Source organism: Babylonia areolata, chromosome 12 (assembly GCF_041734735.1).
Source record: "Babylonia areolata isolate BAREFJ2019XMU chromosome 12, ASM4173473v1, whole genome shotgun sequence".
NCBI lineage: Eukaryota > Metazoa > Mollusca > Gastropoda > Neogastropoda > Buccinidae > Babylonia > Babylonia areolata.
Genome location: NC_134887.1, coordinates 4,519,348 through 4,536,847, shown reverse-complemented (window position 1 = coordinate 4,536,847; position 17,500 = coordinate 4,519,348). Strand labels below are relative to the sequence as shown.

Below are 17,500 nucleotides of genomic sequence, written 5' to 3'. Positions count from 1 at the left end.
ATATATATACATATGTGTGTGTGTGTGTGTGTGCGCGCGAGAGCGCACGTGTGTGTGTGTGTGTGTGTGTGTGTGTGTGTGTGTGTGACTTTAAAAAAACAACAGATGCCTGACTTTCGCGTAACTCCAACACACTAATGAGAGAGTGAGGCAGAGACAGAGACACAGAGAGAGAGAGAGAGACAGAGACAGAGACAGACAGACAGAGACAGACAGAGACAGACAGAGAGAGAGACAGAACACGCATATATATATATATATATATATATATATATATATATATATATATATATATCCCTTTTTGTTCAGTGACAGTAACATGTGATGCGTACATTTGGGACAGGGGGGATGCATAAAAGGTCTGAAAAGGTGTGAAAACATAAGGTACATACATAATAGGAACATAATTATTGTTCAAGTATTAAATTTCGCAAACACGCACATAAAATCCTAAAATGATAACAACCATGATCATGTTCATGGAGATGACTGAGTCCACCACTGAACATCCGTGTTCTATGACTGATGTACAATGTTGCACATGTGGTAGTGTTGGCGATTTTGCATTCTTCTCCATCATCCTTCCTGTGATCACCAGAAAATGATTCCAATTTCTTCTCTTTGCGACTGTAAGTGATTTCCTTGCACACTTCCTTCTGTTGCTGGCTCTCACTCTGCTGCAACTGTTCTTTCAATCTCTGTCTCTGCTGCAACTGTTCTTTCAATCTCTCTGTCTCTGCTGCAACTGTTCTTTCAGTCTCTGTCTCTGCTGCAACTGTTCTTTCAATCTCTCTGTCTCTGCTGCAACTGTTCTTTCAGTCTCTGTCTCTGCTGCAACTGTTCTTTCAATCTCTGTCTCTGCTGCAACTGTTCTTTCAATCTCTCTGCCTCTGCTGCAACTGTTCTTTCAATCTCTGTCTCTGCTACAACTGCTCTTTCAATCTCTGTTTTTGTTGCAACTGTTCTTTCAATCTCTCTGTCTCTGCTGCAACTGTTCTTTCAGTCTCTGTCTCTGCTGCAACTGTACTTTTAGTCTCTGTCTCTGCTGCAACTGTTCTTTCAGTCTCTGTCTCTGCTGCAACTGTTCTTTCAATCTCTCTGTCTCTGTTGCAACTGTTCTTTCAATCTCTGTCTCTGCTGCAACTGTTCTTTCAATCTCTCTGTCTCTGCTGCAACTGTTCTTTCAATGTCTGTCTCTGTTGCAACTGTTCTTTCAATCTCTGTCTCTGCTGCAACTGTTCTTTCAGTCTCTGTCTCTGCTGCAACTGTTCTTTCAATCTCTGTCTCTGCTGCAACTGTTCTTTCAATCTCTCTGTCTCTGCTGCAACTGTTCTTTCAATCTCTGTCTCTGCTGCAACTGTTCTTTCAATCTCTGTCTCTGCTGCAACTGTTCTTTCAATCTCTCTGTCTCTGTTGCAAGTGTTCTTTCAATCTCTGTCTCTGCTGCAACTGTTCTTTCAATCTCTGTCTCTGCTGCAACTGTTCTTTCAATCTCTGTCTCTGCTGCAACTGTTCTTTCAATCTCTCTGTCTCTGTTGCAACTGTTCTTTTAATCTCTCTGTCTCTGCTGCAACTGTTCTTTCAATCTCTCTGTCTCTGCTGCAACTGTTCTTTCAATCTCTCAGTCTTTGCAAAGAGGTTTTCTTTGCTTGTCACCTTGTCGATTTTTTTTAAAGACGTTTTGCTAAATCAGCTGTGAGAATGGATTTCCCTCCGTACCAGCAATGACCTCCTCGAGTGATGTTCTTGGAGCTCCGCTACTGATGCAGATGGCTACTCAGGTGACAAATTGTGGGATGGCATTGCAGGTAGTTTCGCGATAGACATGCGTGAGTAATAGCGACCATGAACGACGATCTTTTTCGGTTTCTTGTACCATTTTCTAGTCGTGCCGTGTAGAGACAAGATGTCGACGTGGGCGATGGTATTACGTTGATCTTCTGTGTTGTTGTAACGCCGCTGACGGGAACAGTCGACGGGAACAAACCATCGACCCGTCGAGCTCTGGTTTTCAAAAAAATTAATGGAGTGTCGATATCATTTCAGTTTTTGTCAAAACATCGAACCATTTTCCATGTTTCAACTTCGTTCGTTTTATTGTTCTCCCGAGCTTCTCAGATAAGTGATGATAATACTGTTGGTGTTGGTGTTGTTGAAACTTCCTGCGCGTTTTGACCAACAAGGTTCTGATTTGACACAACCATTTCAATTCCTCTTTCAAAAAAGAGCGTCACTTCCTGCGTCTGTCTTCGTCCGACGCTTCCCACAACTCCACTCACACACACATATACACACACACACATATGCACACACACATGCACGCGCGCGCACACACACACACACAGACACGCACGCACGCACGCACGCGCGCGCGCACACACACACACACACACACACACACACACACACACAGCAAAAATGAATGATAAAACAGAATAATAATGAAAACTCTCCTCACGTTGTCAAAGACGCCGTTCACAAAACCCTTCACCCCTGTACCAGACTATCCTGGGAGACGCCTCTGTCGGCCATATTGGGGCCGGACTTCAGACTGGCTGACGACTACGTCACCAAGCACGTGACCTTGACGGACCTTCTGACGCATCGCACGGGTCTGTGTGCCTCCAATCTGCCGTTCATGGCTGGTTTTCCCGACACGATGACTTCGGCTTTGTTTGAAAAGTCAGTTGTATGGTTGTTCGTCTTCAGGTTTGCTTTGTTTTGTTTTGGTTTGGTTTGGTTTTAGTTTGGTTTGGTTTGTTTTGTTTTGGTTTGGTTTTGGTGTCTTTGTTTTGTTCTGGTTTGGTTTGGTTTGGTTTTGGTTTGATTTGGTTTGGTTTTGGTTTGGTTTGGTTTGGTTTGGTTTGGTTTGGTTTGGTTTTGGTTTTGGTTTGGTTTGGTTGGTTTTGGTTTGGTTTTGGTTTGGTTTGGTTTGGTTTGGGTTTGGTTTGGTTTGGTTTTGGTTTGGTTTTGGTTTGGTTTGGTTTGGTTTGGTTTTGGTTTTGGTTTGGTTTGGTTTGGGTTTGGTTTGGTTTGGTTTGGTTTGGGTTTGGTTTGGTTTGGTTTTGGTTTGGTTTTGGTTTGGTTTGGTTTGGTTTGGTTTGGTTTTGGTTTTGGTTTGGTTTGGTTTGGTTTGGTTTGGGTTTGGGTTCGGTTTGGTTTGGTTTGGTTTTGTTTTGGTTTGGTTTGGTTTGGTTTGTTTTGGTGTCTTTGTTTTGTTCTGTTTTGGTTTGGTTTGGTTTCGCAGACCATGGGCGTCAGAAGGTCAAAGTTCAGACCACGGGGTCGTTGCACTTATCTATGTGGAGTGATGGCCCAGAGGTAACGCATACACCTAGGAAGCGAGAGAATCTGAGCGCACTGGTTCGAATCACACCAGCAGTCGCCAGAATTTTCTCCCCCTCCACTAGACCTTGAGTGGTGGTCTGGACGCTAGTCATTCGGATGAGACGATAAACCGAGGTCCCGCTTGCAGCATGCATTTCGTGCACGTAAAAGAACCCACGGCAACAAAAGGGTTGTCTCTGGCAAAATTCTGTAGAATAAAATTGCAGGTAGGAAGAAGAGAAATTTGTTGTGACAAAAAGAGTAATACAAATTTATACATTCTGCTTTTGCTTTCAGGAGAATTCGACACCTGCCGTTATCCACTGCCTTCCGTGGTGGTTTTGTCTACAACAACTGGATGTACACCCTGGCTGGGCGTGTCGCGGAAGTGTTGGGCGGAGCCTCGTGGGAGGAGCTACTGCACACGCGCTTGCTTCAACCAATGGGGATGCTGCGCACAAAAACATTCACCCAGGCTTCGAGGACGCAGTCAAACGATACCGTAGCGACGGGACATCTGAAATTTGGAGACAAACCCACGCCTTTGGACAGCATTTTTGGAGAGTAAGGAGAGTAAAAGCACATTCCTGTATTCTAGATAATTAAAGGAGGAAGGCTTCCGTGCTTGGGGTGAGTCCTGTCAATGTCGTCAGTGTCGGCAGATTCATGGGTGGCTGTTGTTTGAGGGACGTGGTGGCGGTCTCCACTCTGGGAGGGACGCTCACTCAGTCTGGCTCCGCGACTAAGCCATTATTGTCGTTAGTAGGGGGCTTAGTAGGTGGTGTCCTAAGTACGTTAAAACAGAACAGGCACCACTGAACACCACCGAAGTGACTCAGCGGCAGTGCAGGGTCTCCTCTGGTGTGTGGCCTCCTGGCGACCTAACATCGATGGTTCCCTGTGGACTGCCGACGCTGGAACTGCGACGGACGAACTTGGGTGTGGCCGTGTATTGGGTAATCCAAATGAGCGGCGTGGGAGTAATGCCACTGAAACGGTGCAGATGATGGGGCAGCAAAAAAAAAAAAAGGAGGAAGGTGGCAGAATGGTTCAGACGCTTATCAGCCAATACAGAGACTCCGTGAGGGTCTGGATTCGAATCCCGCATTCGCCCTTTCTCCAAAGTTTGCCTGGAAAATCAAACTGAGCATCTAATCATTTGGAAAGACAATTAACACGAGGTCCCATGTGCAGCACGCCCATGGCGCACTGAAAAAGAACCCATGGCAACAAGAGCGTTATCCTCTGGCAAAATTCTACAGCAGAAATCCCTTCCAATGCGTACACAAATATAGTAATATGAATACACTCAAGGCCTAACCAAGTGCGTTGGGTTATGATGCTGTTCAGGCATCTGCCTAGCTAAACTGTTGTGTCGAATATGGATTTGTCCGAACGCAGTGACGCCTCTTTGAGAAATTGAAAATGAAACTGAAGCTAATCAAATTTCTAGACTGTTTCCAAATCTGTTAGCAGTTAACAGAACTGATCACTGTAGATTTTGTGTGGAAGGAGTGTGGAATGATTATTTGAAAGCTGAAAAGTGATGCACTAAATGTGTAGTTCTGAACATCCAAGACATCTTGACGTTCGCTCTAACATCCAAGACATCTTGACGTTCGCTCTAACATCCAAGACAAGGCAAGGAAAGTAAAGAAGTTTATTTCAGGCACTCACAGGGGGCGTTGACACATTACACGTCAATCTTTTGCACATACCTTTCTGGTGAAAAAAAAGTACAGGTCTGCCAAGAAGATTGCTTTAATTGTCTGGTGTTGATATTTAAATACTTCATTATAACATTTCCCTTATGTTTTCAAAATGGAAAGTCACCTGATTAACCAGAACTGACATATACATACATAAAACATGTATGATATCAGTTAAGTCAGATATCAAGGCAGATACAGATAGATAGATAGATAGATAGACAGACAGACAGACAGACAGACAGATAGATAGATAGATAGATAAAGGCAAGGCAGACAGACAGACAGGTACACAGATAGACCAAAAACAACCAAAACATTAACAACGTGTCTGTCTGTCTGTCTGTCTTGTCTCTCTCGTAGCGACCGTATGTCTCAAATATGCGGAGGACTGGTGACGTCGGCAGACGACATGTCTCTGTGGATGCACGTGCTCCTCGGCCGAGGCGTGGCGCCAGACGGCACCAGAGTGCTGCCAGAGAGCTGCGTCACGGACATGCAGACGCCTCGCATCCTGCCGACCCCACCCCATGTCCAGTTCCTGAACAAACCTCGGTTTCCGGCGTCTTACGCCGACCTGGGTTACGGTTTCGCTTGGTTCATCGCTCAGTACAGAGGCAAGTATTAGGACCTGGTGTAACGTCCCATATCGCCTCCCACCTCCCACCACTCCCCTTTTTCGTAGATCTTCCGGCGTATCAGTGTCCTAAATCGTCCCCCGGTGGCTGTATCAGTGTCCTGAATCGTCCCCCAGTGGATGTATCAGTGTCCTAAATCGTCCCCCGGTGGATGTATCAGTGTCCTAAATCGTCCCCCGGTGGATGTATCAGTGTCCTAAATCGTCCCCCAGTGGATGTATCAGTGTCCTAAATCATCCCATGGTGGATGTAGCAATGTCCTAAATCGTCCCATGGTGGATGTATCAGTGTCCTAAATCGTCCCCCGGTGAAAGTATCAGTGTCCTGAATCGTCCCCCGGTGGATGTATCAGTGTCCTGAATCGTCACCGGGTGGATGTATCAGTGTCCTAAATCGTCCCCCGGTGGATGTATCAGTGTCCTAAATCGTCCCCCGGTGGATGTATCAGTGTCCTAAATCGTCCCCTGGTGGATGTATCAGTGTCCTAAATCGTCCCCCGGTGGATGTATCAGTGTCCTAAATCGTCCCCCGGTGGATGTATCAGTGTCCTAAATCGTCTCCTGGTGGATGTATCAGTGTCCTAAATCGTCCCCTGGTGGATGTATCAGTGTCCTAAATCGTCCCATGGTGGGAGTATCAGTGTCCTAAATCGTCCCATGGTGGATGTGTCAGTGTCCTAAATCGTCCCATGGTGGATGTATCAGTGTCCTAAATCGTCCCCCGGTGGATGTATCAGTGTCCTAAATCGTCCCCCGGTGGATGTATCAGTGTCCTAAATCGTCCCATGGTGGATGTATCAGTGTCCTAAATCGTCCCCCGGTGGATGTATCAGTGTCCTAAATCGTCCCCCGGTGGATGTATCAGTGTCCTAAATCGTCCCCCGGTGGATGTATCAGTGTCCTAAATCGTCTCCCGGTGGATGTATCAGTGTCCTAAATCATCCCATGGTGGATGTATCAGTGTCCTAAATCATCCCATGGTGGATGTATCAGTGTCCTAAATCGTCTTCCGGTGGATGTATCAGTGTCCTAAATCATCCCATGGTGGATGTATCAGTGTCCTAAATCGACCCCTGTGGATGTATCAGTGTCCTAAATCATCCCCCTGTGGATGTATGTGTCCTAAATCATCCCATGGTGGATGTATCAGTGTCCTAAATCATCCCCCTGTGGATGTATGTGTCCTAAATCATCCCATGGTGGATGTATCAGTGTCCTAAATCGACCCCTGTGGATGTATCAGTGTCCTAAATCATCCCATGGTGGATGTATCAGTGTCCTAAATCATCCCCCGGTGAATGTATCAGTATCCTAAATCATCCCATGGTGGATGTATCAGTGTCCTAAATCGACCCCTGTGGATGTATCAGTGTCCTAAATCGTCCCCCGGTGGATGTATCAGTGTCCTAAATCATCCCCCGGTGGATGTATCAGTGTCCTAAAACATCCCATGGTGGATGTATCAGTGTCCTAAATCATCCCATGGTGGATGTATCAGTGTCCTAAATCATCCCATGGTGGATGTATCAGTGTCCTAAATCATCCCCCGGTGGATGTATCAGTATCCTAAATCATCCCATGGTGGATGTATCAGTGTCCTAAATCGTCCCCCGGTGGATGTATCAGTGTCCTAAATCATCCCCCGGTGGATGTATCAGTGTCCTAAATCGTCCCCCGGTGGATGTATCAGTGTCCTAAATCATCCCCCGGTGGATGTATCAGTGTCCTAAAACATCCCCCGGTGGATGTATCAGTATCCTAAATCATCCCATGGTGGATGTATCAGTGTCCTAAATCATCCCCCGGTGAATGTATCAGTATCCTAAATCATCCCATGGTGGATGTATCAGTGTCCTAAATCATCCCCCGGTGAATGTATCAGTGTCCTAAATCGTCTCCCGGTGGATGTATCAGTGTCCTAAATCGTCTCCTGGTGGATGTATCAGTATCCTAAATCGTCCCATGGTGGATGTATCAGTGTCCTAAATCGTCCCCCTGTGGATGTATCAGTGTCCTAAATCATCCCCTGGTGGATGTATCAGTGTCCTAAATCGTCTCCCGGTGGATGTATCAGTGTCCTAAATCGTCTCCTGGTGGATGTATCAGTGTCCTAAATCGTCCCCTGGTGGATGTATCAGTGTCCTAAATAGTCCCCCTGTGGATGTATCAGTGTCCTAAATTGTGGGGGGAGGGGGGTACAAAAACTGAAACGCATCAGCAATATGATTTGTTGAACAGTTATCACAAATTCTTTCATTTCTTTGTAAATTGTTGAAACGCTGTTTATTAACAAGCAATGCGTTGCTTGTTGTTATAAATTTTGCTGACTCAATTACATAAATATTTGGTAACACTGTGAAATAAGCATCTTGAACAAACGTTGGTTTCAACATCTTGTAATTAACAAGCATGGTTTCGTAATCTACATGTAGATACGAATCTTGCAAAAACTGCTCTTTTACACCGCACATAACTTTCTTTTTAAACCATGTGGAATGTACAATGGAACTGTGCTGGTTCAAGGAAAAACTGATTAATCCGATTTCATTCAAGATAGTCTGAATACTTTTCAGGTATTGGTTGTGATAGGTGTTAGTATTGTATAAACTGAAGAGACATCTGTAAGCCAAAATGCTACCACTCAGAACATTTCCCAGTTTCACCAAATACCATAAAAGATGGGATGGAGTGTGTTAGTTTCAGAACGAGTTTGTACTATTCAGTTGCAATTTTTTCCATGATATCGAATATATTAAACCCAAAGACTTCACAACCATAATACTAGTACAGGTAGAATTGTTTAATCAAATAAGTCAATTATTAGATTGACATGAAGATTTAGTTGGTTTCTGTTCCCCATGTGTGCAAACGCTGCTCTCAAAGCAAGGTCGTATAAATCACGCTGGGCATCTTAATATTGTAGTTAAGATTCAGACCAAAATACTGAAATTCGCTTACACCTCCTTATCGATAAGAAAATCAGGAACTGATCCTGTGTCTTCAGGATACACACTGGTCTTGTCTGTCAATAAACCAACTGGTCCTGTGTGTTCAGGATACACACTGGTGTGGTCTGTCAATAAACCAACTGATCTTCTGTCTTCAGGATACACACTGGTCTTGTCTGTCAATAAACCAACTGGTCCTGTGTCTTCAGGATACACACTGGTGTGGTCTGTCAATAAACCAACTGATCCTGTGTCTTCAGGATACACACAAGTGTGGTCTGTCAATAAACCAACTGATCCTGTGTCTCCAGGATACACACTGGTGTGGTCTGTCAATAAACCAACTGATCTGTCTTCAGGATACACACTGGTGAGGTCTGTCAATAAACCAACTGATCTTCTGTCTTCAGGATACACACTGGTGAGGTCTGTCAATAAACCAACTGATCCTCTGTCTTCAGGATACACACTGGTCTTGTCTGTCAATAAACCAACTGATCCTGTGTGTTCAGGATACACACTGGTGTGGTCTGTCAATAAACCAACTGATCCTGTGTCTTCAGGATACACACCGGTGTGGTCTGTCAATAAACCAACTGATCCTGTGTCTTCAGGATACACACCGGTGTGGTCTGTAAATAAACCAACTGATCCTGTGTCTTCAGGATACACACTGGTGTGGTCTGTCAATAAACCAACTGATCTTCTGTCTTCAGGATACACACAAGTGTGGTCTGTAAATAAACCAACTGGTCCTGTGTCTTCAGGATACACACTGGTCTTGTCTGTCAATAAACCAACTGATCCTGTGTCTCCAGGATACACACTGGTGTGGTCTATCAATAAACGAACTGATCTTCTGTCTTCAGGATACACACAAGTGTGGTCTGTAAATAAACCAACTGATCCTGTGTCTTCAGGATACACACTGGTGTGGTCTGTAAATAAACCAACTGGTCTTCTGTCTTCAGGATACACACAAGTGTGGTCTGTCAATAAACCAACTGGTCCTGTGTGTTCAGGATACACACTGGTGTGGTCTGTCAATAAACCCACTGATCCTGTGTCTCCAGGATACACACTGGTGTGGTCTGTCAATAAACCAACTGATCCTGTGTCTTCAGGATACACACTGGTGTGGTCTGTCAATAAACCAACTGATCCTGTGTCTTCAGGATACACACAAGTGTGGTCTGTCAATAAACCAACTGATCCTGTGTCTTCAGGATACACACTGGTGTGGTCTGTCAATAAACCAACTGATCTTCTGTCTTCAGGATACCACCTGGTGCACCACCCTGGTCTGTTCCCCGGCTACCACTCCCTCCTGGCGCTTTTTCCCGACCTCGGCACGGGCGTCTTCATCGCTATCAACGGGTCGGACTACAAGAACACGGTGAAGGCCATCTTCTATTACATCGCCGACCTTCTCCTGGGCCTCAGCCCCTGGCTCACCGCTGAAACCGCCTGCAGTTTCCCAGAACCTTGGCTTCTTAGTCCCACCACCACCACCAAGCCTGCCTCCTCCTCTGCTCCTCCTTCTCCTCTTCCTCCTCCTCCTCCTTCTCCTCTTCCTTCTTCTCCTCCTCCTCCCCCTCCTCCTCCTTATTCTCCTTCTCTTCCTCCCCCTCCTCCTCCTAACTCTGACTGTGGGATCATTGTTGAGAGAGGTGGCGCTGACACTGAGGCCTACACCGGTTCCTACGGCAACAGACTGCTCGGAGATGCCATCGTGAGCGAGGTCCGGGGCACTGGGCTGCTGCTCAGGCTGAACCGTCTTCGGGCACGGCTGCACAGAACGGCCAACGATAGCGTTCTGGTGGCCAGACCGCTGGGGTCTCGCGGGCTGCTGCTGGCAGCCGTCGACAAGACGACGAGGTTGTCATTGAGGGCGGTGTTTCGGGATGTCGGCGGGGACGGGAGGTATCGGGAATTGCTGCTGGACGCCGGAGGTCTGTTCTCGGCGTGGTCCTTTCAGAGGGGGGTCTGGTTCGACGGCGACTCCCCTGATTGTGATGCTCCCCCATCCTCCTCCTCCTTCTCCTCCACCTCCATAGCTGCAGAGTGCGTCGCATCGATGACTTCAGAGCAGTCGTCGTGGCCGAGTGGTTAAGGCAATATACTGAACAAAAATCCAGTGGGATCCCCCCCCCTCCCCGCCCCGCCCCCCACCCGACGCCCCCTCTAGCTCTCAAAAATTAATTAAAACGAAAAACAAAAAACTTTTGGATATTAAAGCACGAAAACAATTTTATCATGCCTTTATTCAATCGTCTATCGATTATGCCTCAACTCTATATGATATGTGCAGTGCCAATACATTGAAACCACTAGAGACACAGTCACCCGCCCAGCACTACCACTCCCCTTAGAGACTTGAAAAATGGGGGTGGGGTGTTGGGAAAGGGCCTGCCCCCCCTCCTCCTCCCAACCACCCCCCGCCCCTCCCCTTTTTTCTTTGTAAAGTGAAGGCGTGGGGGGAAGGGGGGGGGGTATCATTCAACGCAGGCTGAGCAGAAACGCTCTCGTGCAATACACACAGATTCGTACAAACATAACTCCCTATAAAATTAAATTTATGACCACAGACACACACACACACACACACACACACACACACACACACACACTTGGGCAGATCTCCAATTGGAATTCATATTGCATGCAGAGTTCTTGGCCACTGGGCTCATATTCTGGATGCACATGATGATAGCCATATCAAAAAGGTCTATACGTCAATGATGAACCAACCAGACAAAAAAAACATGGATACTATTTGTAAAGAATATTCTTCACAATGTAGGACTCGGTCATATTTGAATTAAGCGGAGGTGGGTTTTTCGGCCCGTGGCCGGCTCCTACCCAGAGTTGAGTGTGCTGTGGGCTTAAATGGGGAGACTGGGACCACACAGTCGAGTGTCATCCGCTTCAAGGATGCGTCTTTGGGTGTGTTGCTCTAATTACCTGACCAACACTGCAAGTGTCTGTATCTCTCGGGCCTGGTTAACGCCGGGATATCATTATGACAGGAAGCGTAGAGTACAGCCTTGTCACGCAGTCCCAAACCAAAATGGACCTCTATAGCAACATCGTCATCATCATCGTCATCCTCCTGCTCCTTCATCGTCATCAATATAAACAAAATAGTCTCAAAGTCTGTGTCCTTTCATGCTCTGCTCTCATGGTGACCTCAGTTTCGATACCCCTCCACTTCCGTGCTTGGGGTGAGTCCTGTCAATGTCGTCAGTGTCGGCAGATTCATGGGGGGCTGTTGTTTGAGGGACGTGGTGGCGGTCTCCACTCTGGGAGGGACGCTCACTCAGTCTGGCTCCGCGACTAAGCCATTGTCGTCATTAGTAGGGGGCTTAGTAGGTGGTGTCCTAAGTACGTTAAAACAGAACAGGCACCACTGAACACCACCGAAGTGACTCAGCAGCAGTGCAGGGTCTCCTCTGGTGTGTGGCCTCCTGGCGACCTAACATCGATGGTTCCCTGTGGACTGCCGACGCTGGAACTGCGACGGACGAACCCGGGTGTGGCTGTGTATGGGGGAATCTAAATGAGCGGCGTGGGAGTAATGCCACTGAAACGGTGCAGATGATGGGGCAGCAAAAAAAAAAAAAAAAAAAAAAAAAAAAAAAAAAAAATTGAATTAATCAGTTGACATTTAGTAACAGCAGACTTAAATTCACATTACGTCAACAACTAAGAAATAGATATACACAATTCTGGAAATTTAGAAAAAATGAATACAATGTATTAGACTTCTACAACAAAATTAAAAGAAACGATTATGAAACTGAGAATTATCTAACTCATAAAATCGATCCTGCTCACAAACAAGCTCTTTGTCAACTCAGAATAAGCGCACATTATTTGAATATCGAACGAGGATGATATTCAAACATTCCCAGAGAAGAGATTTATGTGATATATGTGAAGTTGTTGAAGATGAATTACATTTCTTTGATACGTGTATCTTGTTTCATAATTTGCGAAACCATCTAATTACAACTGTACATCAGTATGATCATCAATCAAATGTGATCACTAGAAAAATACAAAACAATATCCTAAAACCAAGTGATTTATTCAGCTGCGATGACTGTCAAAAAACACTCGCCAACTGTGTATTTCATTGCATGAGTATTAGATGACCGTTTATTTCTTTGTTCCTTTTGTTCTTTGTTGTGTCTGTTAACCCTTCGGGATTTTATGACAATAAATGAAGTCAAGTCAAGTCAAGTCAAATCAAGTCACACACACGCACACAACAACAACAACAACTACTACAGCACAAACCACGAAATGAATCAAGGACTCAGTAAACACCAGTCCATGACGCCAGGAGAACAGTGGAAAGTATCAGCGAATGCACCTTTTTCACAAGCACATGCACATACCCTGTCATAGAATCCTCTGGGAAACGTATACAAGCAGAATGCAATGGTGTTTTCCAAGCTGGGGATCACAGGCAGCCGTATAAGAATAATACAGTTTCGGTGTGTGGGGTTTTGTTGTTGGTGTTGTTGTCTACGGGAGGAAATCCACTCAAGGACTTGTTCAAGGTAGTATGGATCGTCTCCCGTAGAATATTCGTTCGCTGGCTGATGTCTGTCTCGGGGTCAATATATATGTATATGTGTGTGTGTGTGTGTGTGTGTGTGTGTGTGTGTGTGTGTGTGCGTGTGCGTGCGTAACTGTGTGTGTGCAAGTGTGTGTGCTTGTGTGACTGCGTGTTAGCGTTCGTCCGTGCGTGCGTGCATGCGTGTGTGTGTGTGTGTGTGTGTGTGTGTGTGTGTGCGTGCGCGCGCGCGCATGTGTGTGTAAGAGAGAGATAGGGAGAGAGAGAGAAAAAAAAAAGAAGACAAGACAAGACAAGACAAATTCTTTTTTTCATCCAATCCCCGCCCTGAAACAGGGTCTGCACTACACAATACATAAAGGCAGAGAGAGAGGCACAGAGAGAGACAGAGAGGGAGAGAGAGAGAGAGAGAGAGAGTTGTGTGTGTGTGTGTGTGCGTGTGCGTGCATGATGCGCGTATGTGTGTGCGTACGTGATTGCGTGCGTGCGTGTGAGTGTGGAAAGATAGAGAGAGACAGGCAGACAGAGACACAGAGAGAGAGAGAGGCAGATTGAGAGAGCGAGAGAGAGAGAGAGAGAGAGAGGAACTTGACTATTTTATGTCTTTTTGCAAAGAGACAACAGTCCTCCATACAAGGATGGATATATCGTTTTAGGTATGTTGTTGCGAACTTGAATGATTCCAGCACACACACACACACACACACACACACACACACACACACACACACACACACACACACAACACACACACACATTCACGCACTCATTGCTCTGACACAGTTGTAGAGTCATTTCGGTATTCAGCTAAACTGACATATGGTTGTAGTTTTTAAACGGTAAACGTAAAAAAATTATTAAAAAAAAAAAAATTCTCCTTCTCCTTTCTCGTCGTTGTCCTCCATCTTCTGGATTGGTGGTCTGTGTGCTACACATCATCATCATCATCATCATCATCATCATCATCCATCATCCATCATCATCATCATCATCACCATCATCACCATCATCATCATCATCATCATCATCATCACCATCATCATCATCATCATCATCCATCATCATCATCCATCATCATCATCATCATCCTCATCATCATCATCATCTCATCCATCATCATCATCATCATCATCATCATCCATCATCATCCATCATCCATCATCATCATCCATCACCCATCATCATCATCATCATCATCATCGTCATCGTCATCATCATCCATCATCATCATCATCATCATCCATCATCATCATCATCATCATCATCATCATCCATCATCATCATCATCCATCATCATCATCATCCATCATCCATCATCATCATCATCATCATCATCATCATCATCATCATCCATCATCATCATCATTATCATCCATCATCATCATCATCATCATCATCATCAGTCTCTTTCTTTTATTCTTCTTTCTTTCCCACTTTCCCTTACTTTTTTCCTTCAATCTATATTTCCCTGTAGTCCTTCACTCATGTTTTTTTCTTCTTCTTCTTCTTTCTTTCTAAACGCTTCAGTGACCGTGGGTCCAACAGGATTGGTCATTTTCAGTTCCACTTTCAAGAAGGTATCAAAGCGTGTGTGCTGGTTCTTATACCTTACAGGGTGGGTGCGGGTGGGTGCTGATTATCTGGCTGTGTTTCTCCGCACCTGATGCAATTCATCTATATTATCATCTTATCCATTATAATCAATGTGCAATACAGTAGGCTATGCTCATAATTATATTCAGAATAATGTTTCTTAAGTCTTTCTGTTTCTACATGAAGAATACTAGTTATTACCTGCAATGTGTGGATGAATGTATGGAAACAGTGTATCTGCTTTAAAGAAGAAGGAAAAAGAAAACAAAAAACAAAAACGCTCGTGCCTGATCGTCACATAAACCCAACGCTAGTCAGGTCTTGAGAGCCTATAATATATATATATATACATATGTGTGTGTGTGTGTGTGTGTGTGTGTGTGTGTTATTATATTATGGCCCTGGCTTGTAAGGATTAGTCAGTGCCAGCGACCAACGCTTCATTGAGCAAAGTGTTGGCTGACCGGGACAAAGTTAACGTTGTGTGACCGAGTTATCTCGGTGTGTCCACCCATTGTCGTCAATAGTTTAGAGAAGTATGTACGTGTACACATGCGTTTGGTTCTGTTCAGTTACTCAAGGAGGCGTCACTGCGTTCAGACAAATCCATAATTATACGCTACACCACATCTGCCATACAGATGCTTGATCAGCAGACATACATACGTCTCTCTCTCTCTCTCTCTCTCTCTCTCTCTCTCTCTCTCTCTCTCTCTCTCTCTCTCCGTGTATGTATATACATCTCTCTCTCTCTCTCTCTCTCCGTGTATGTATATACATCTCTCTCTCTCTCTCTCTCTCTCTCTCTCTCTCTCTCTCTCTATATATATATATATATATATATATCTGTGTGTGTGCGTGTGTGTGTGTGTGTGTGTGTGTGTGTGTGTGTGTGTCTGTGTCTGTGTGGTGCTAAATAACGGTAGTTTTGCATAAAACAGGCCATGCGCAAGAAGAAATCTTTGCGTTGTTACTTCTGACTCTGTTGCTGCTGCCTTTGTGGTTTTCTGCCAAAAGATGTCATGATGATCAGTGAGATTTGCGATCTGTTGACCAGCGTGAGTGTCCATACTTTATTCAACGCCGCACGCACTGTTCTAAAAATAGATGGATAGCTCATTGGCCAGGAAAGCTGGAGCCAACGGGACGCCATATTGATTTAAACAAAATTTTATTCAGTAAATATGTCACACATGTACAGATAGACAGCGGAGCAACAACAAGCTAATAGCTTATATCGTGCTCAGGAATATGATTAATTACATTTGTTTCGTTTGACGGCTGGTGGACGCTACACAATTACAATTATGTTAAAAATACACATTTTCCAACTGCATATAAGGGACAGTCATTGCAGACATACATTGTTTCCCCCTTTTTTCCCTACTTTTTTTTCCCTCTCTTTTCCTTGAGCCGCCGTGGAGATTAATATATTTAAAGAATTTACAATGAATATAAACATCATTTTTTAAGATACGTTGTTCACACAACAGAAAGCAGAAAAAGGTAAGAAAAACAAGTTAGTGAATAAGATAAGAAATGAGAGAAGAAAAAGAAAAAGAAAAAAGAGAAGAAAAAAACAAGAAAAAATATACACATGGAGAGGGAATGACATTACACATAATCGTACTTGATTAGACGGACTAGACAGGAAGTAAGGAAAGATTACATGTCCAATGTAGAAGATATAGTTGGTCACACCTACACACCTAGAACAGTGCATACTTAAAACCTACTGGATTCAGTGATGAATTTGTGTACAGTTTCAAATATCAGCATGTTTATGTTAAGTTGAAAATTAGAATTACCATGCAGGAGAGTATGTATCTGAATATATATTCTTGGGGAAGATTTAAGACAGTATTTATACGAGCCACGCTAAAACGCGGACACGATAGCAAATAGTGCTCAGCTGTTTCTCTACCATTGCCACAATCGCAGAATGGATCATCCACTAAGTGGCGATGAAACATGTCATTTCTAAGATCCCTTATCTGAAGACGGAGTCGACAATGAATTATTTGTTCCTTACGTTCACCAAAATAATAATATATAGGTACAATGGAATCGTTAGCAGACAAGTAGCGTTTAAATGCACTTAGAGAGTTACAATTCTTGACATGGTCAGGGAGGGAGTTCCACAGGGTTGTTGTAGAAGGAAAGAAAGATTTCCGATATATTTCAGTATGACATTTTGGAACCGTGCGTTCAAGAGGTCTACGTCTGTGGTATGGGTTCCTTACTGCAACAAGATCAGGTAGAAGGTCTAACAAATAGTCTGGACACATGCCACTAATGATTTTATAATATTGTATAAGTTTGTGCCTATCTCTTCTTTCTTTTAGTGTACAAAAGCCAGACTCGTTACGTAAATTTTGGTGATTGGTTCCACGAACAGCTCCAACGATGGTTCTTATTGCTTCCAAATGCAAATCCTCCAGAGAATTTGATAGTGTGGCAGAGCAATTATCCCAAATGATATCAGCGTAATCAAAATGAGGTAATATAAACGACGCCATATTGATACTCGTATCCGGCTGTCAGTCTGTTTAGAAGTCGTCTGCCAACTGGTGGTAGTTTCTGAACTGTGACCTTGTATCTTCGATGAAATCGTGTTATGCTTGCCACCACGACATGCCAAATGTTGTGTTTTAATTGTTATCTGCCAATGGTTGATTTACCAAAGTTATTACAGGAAAAC

At 44.4% G+C, this 17,500-nt stretch overlaps 1 protein-coding gene across 1 annotated transcript in view; it reads left to right on the top strand.

Annotated features, from left to right (window-relative positions):
* The window catches only part of LOC143288243 (uncharacterized), an 11,734-nt gene extending 1,000 nt beyond the window's left edge, over positions 1 to 10,734 (top strand). Inside the window, exons 2-6 of the mRNA XM_076596592.1 lie at positions 2,503 to 2,682; positions 3,625 to 3,891; positions 5,400 to 5,653; positions 9,848 to 10,117; positions 10,292 to 10,734. Of these exons, the coding sequence (XP_076452707.1) occupies positions 2,503 to 2,682; positions 3,625 to 3,891; positions 5,400 to 5,653; positions 9,848 to 10,117; positions 10,292 to 10,734 (1,414 nt within the window). The remainder of the gene's footprint in view (positions 1 to 2,502; positions 2,683 to 3,624; positions 3,892 to 5,399; positions 5,654 to 9,847; positions 10,118 to 10,291) is intronic.
* Positions 10,735 to 17,500: the final 6,766 nt, after the last annotated feature.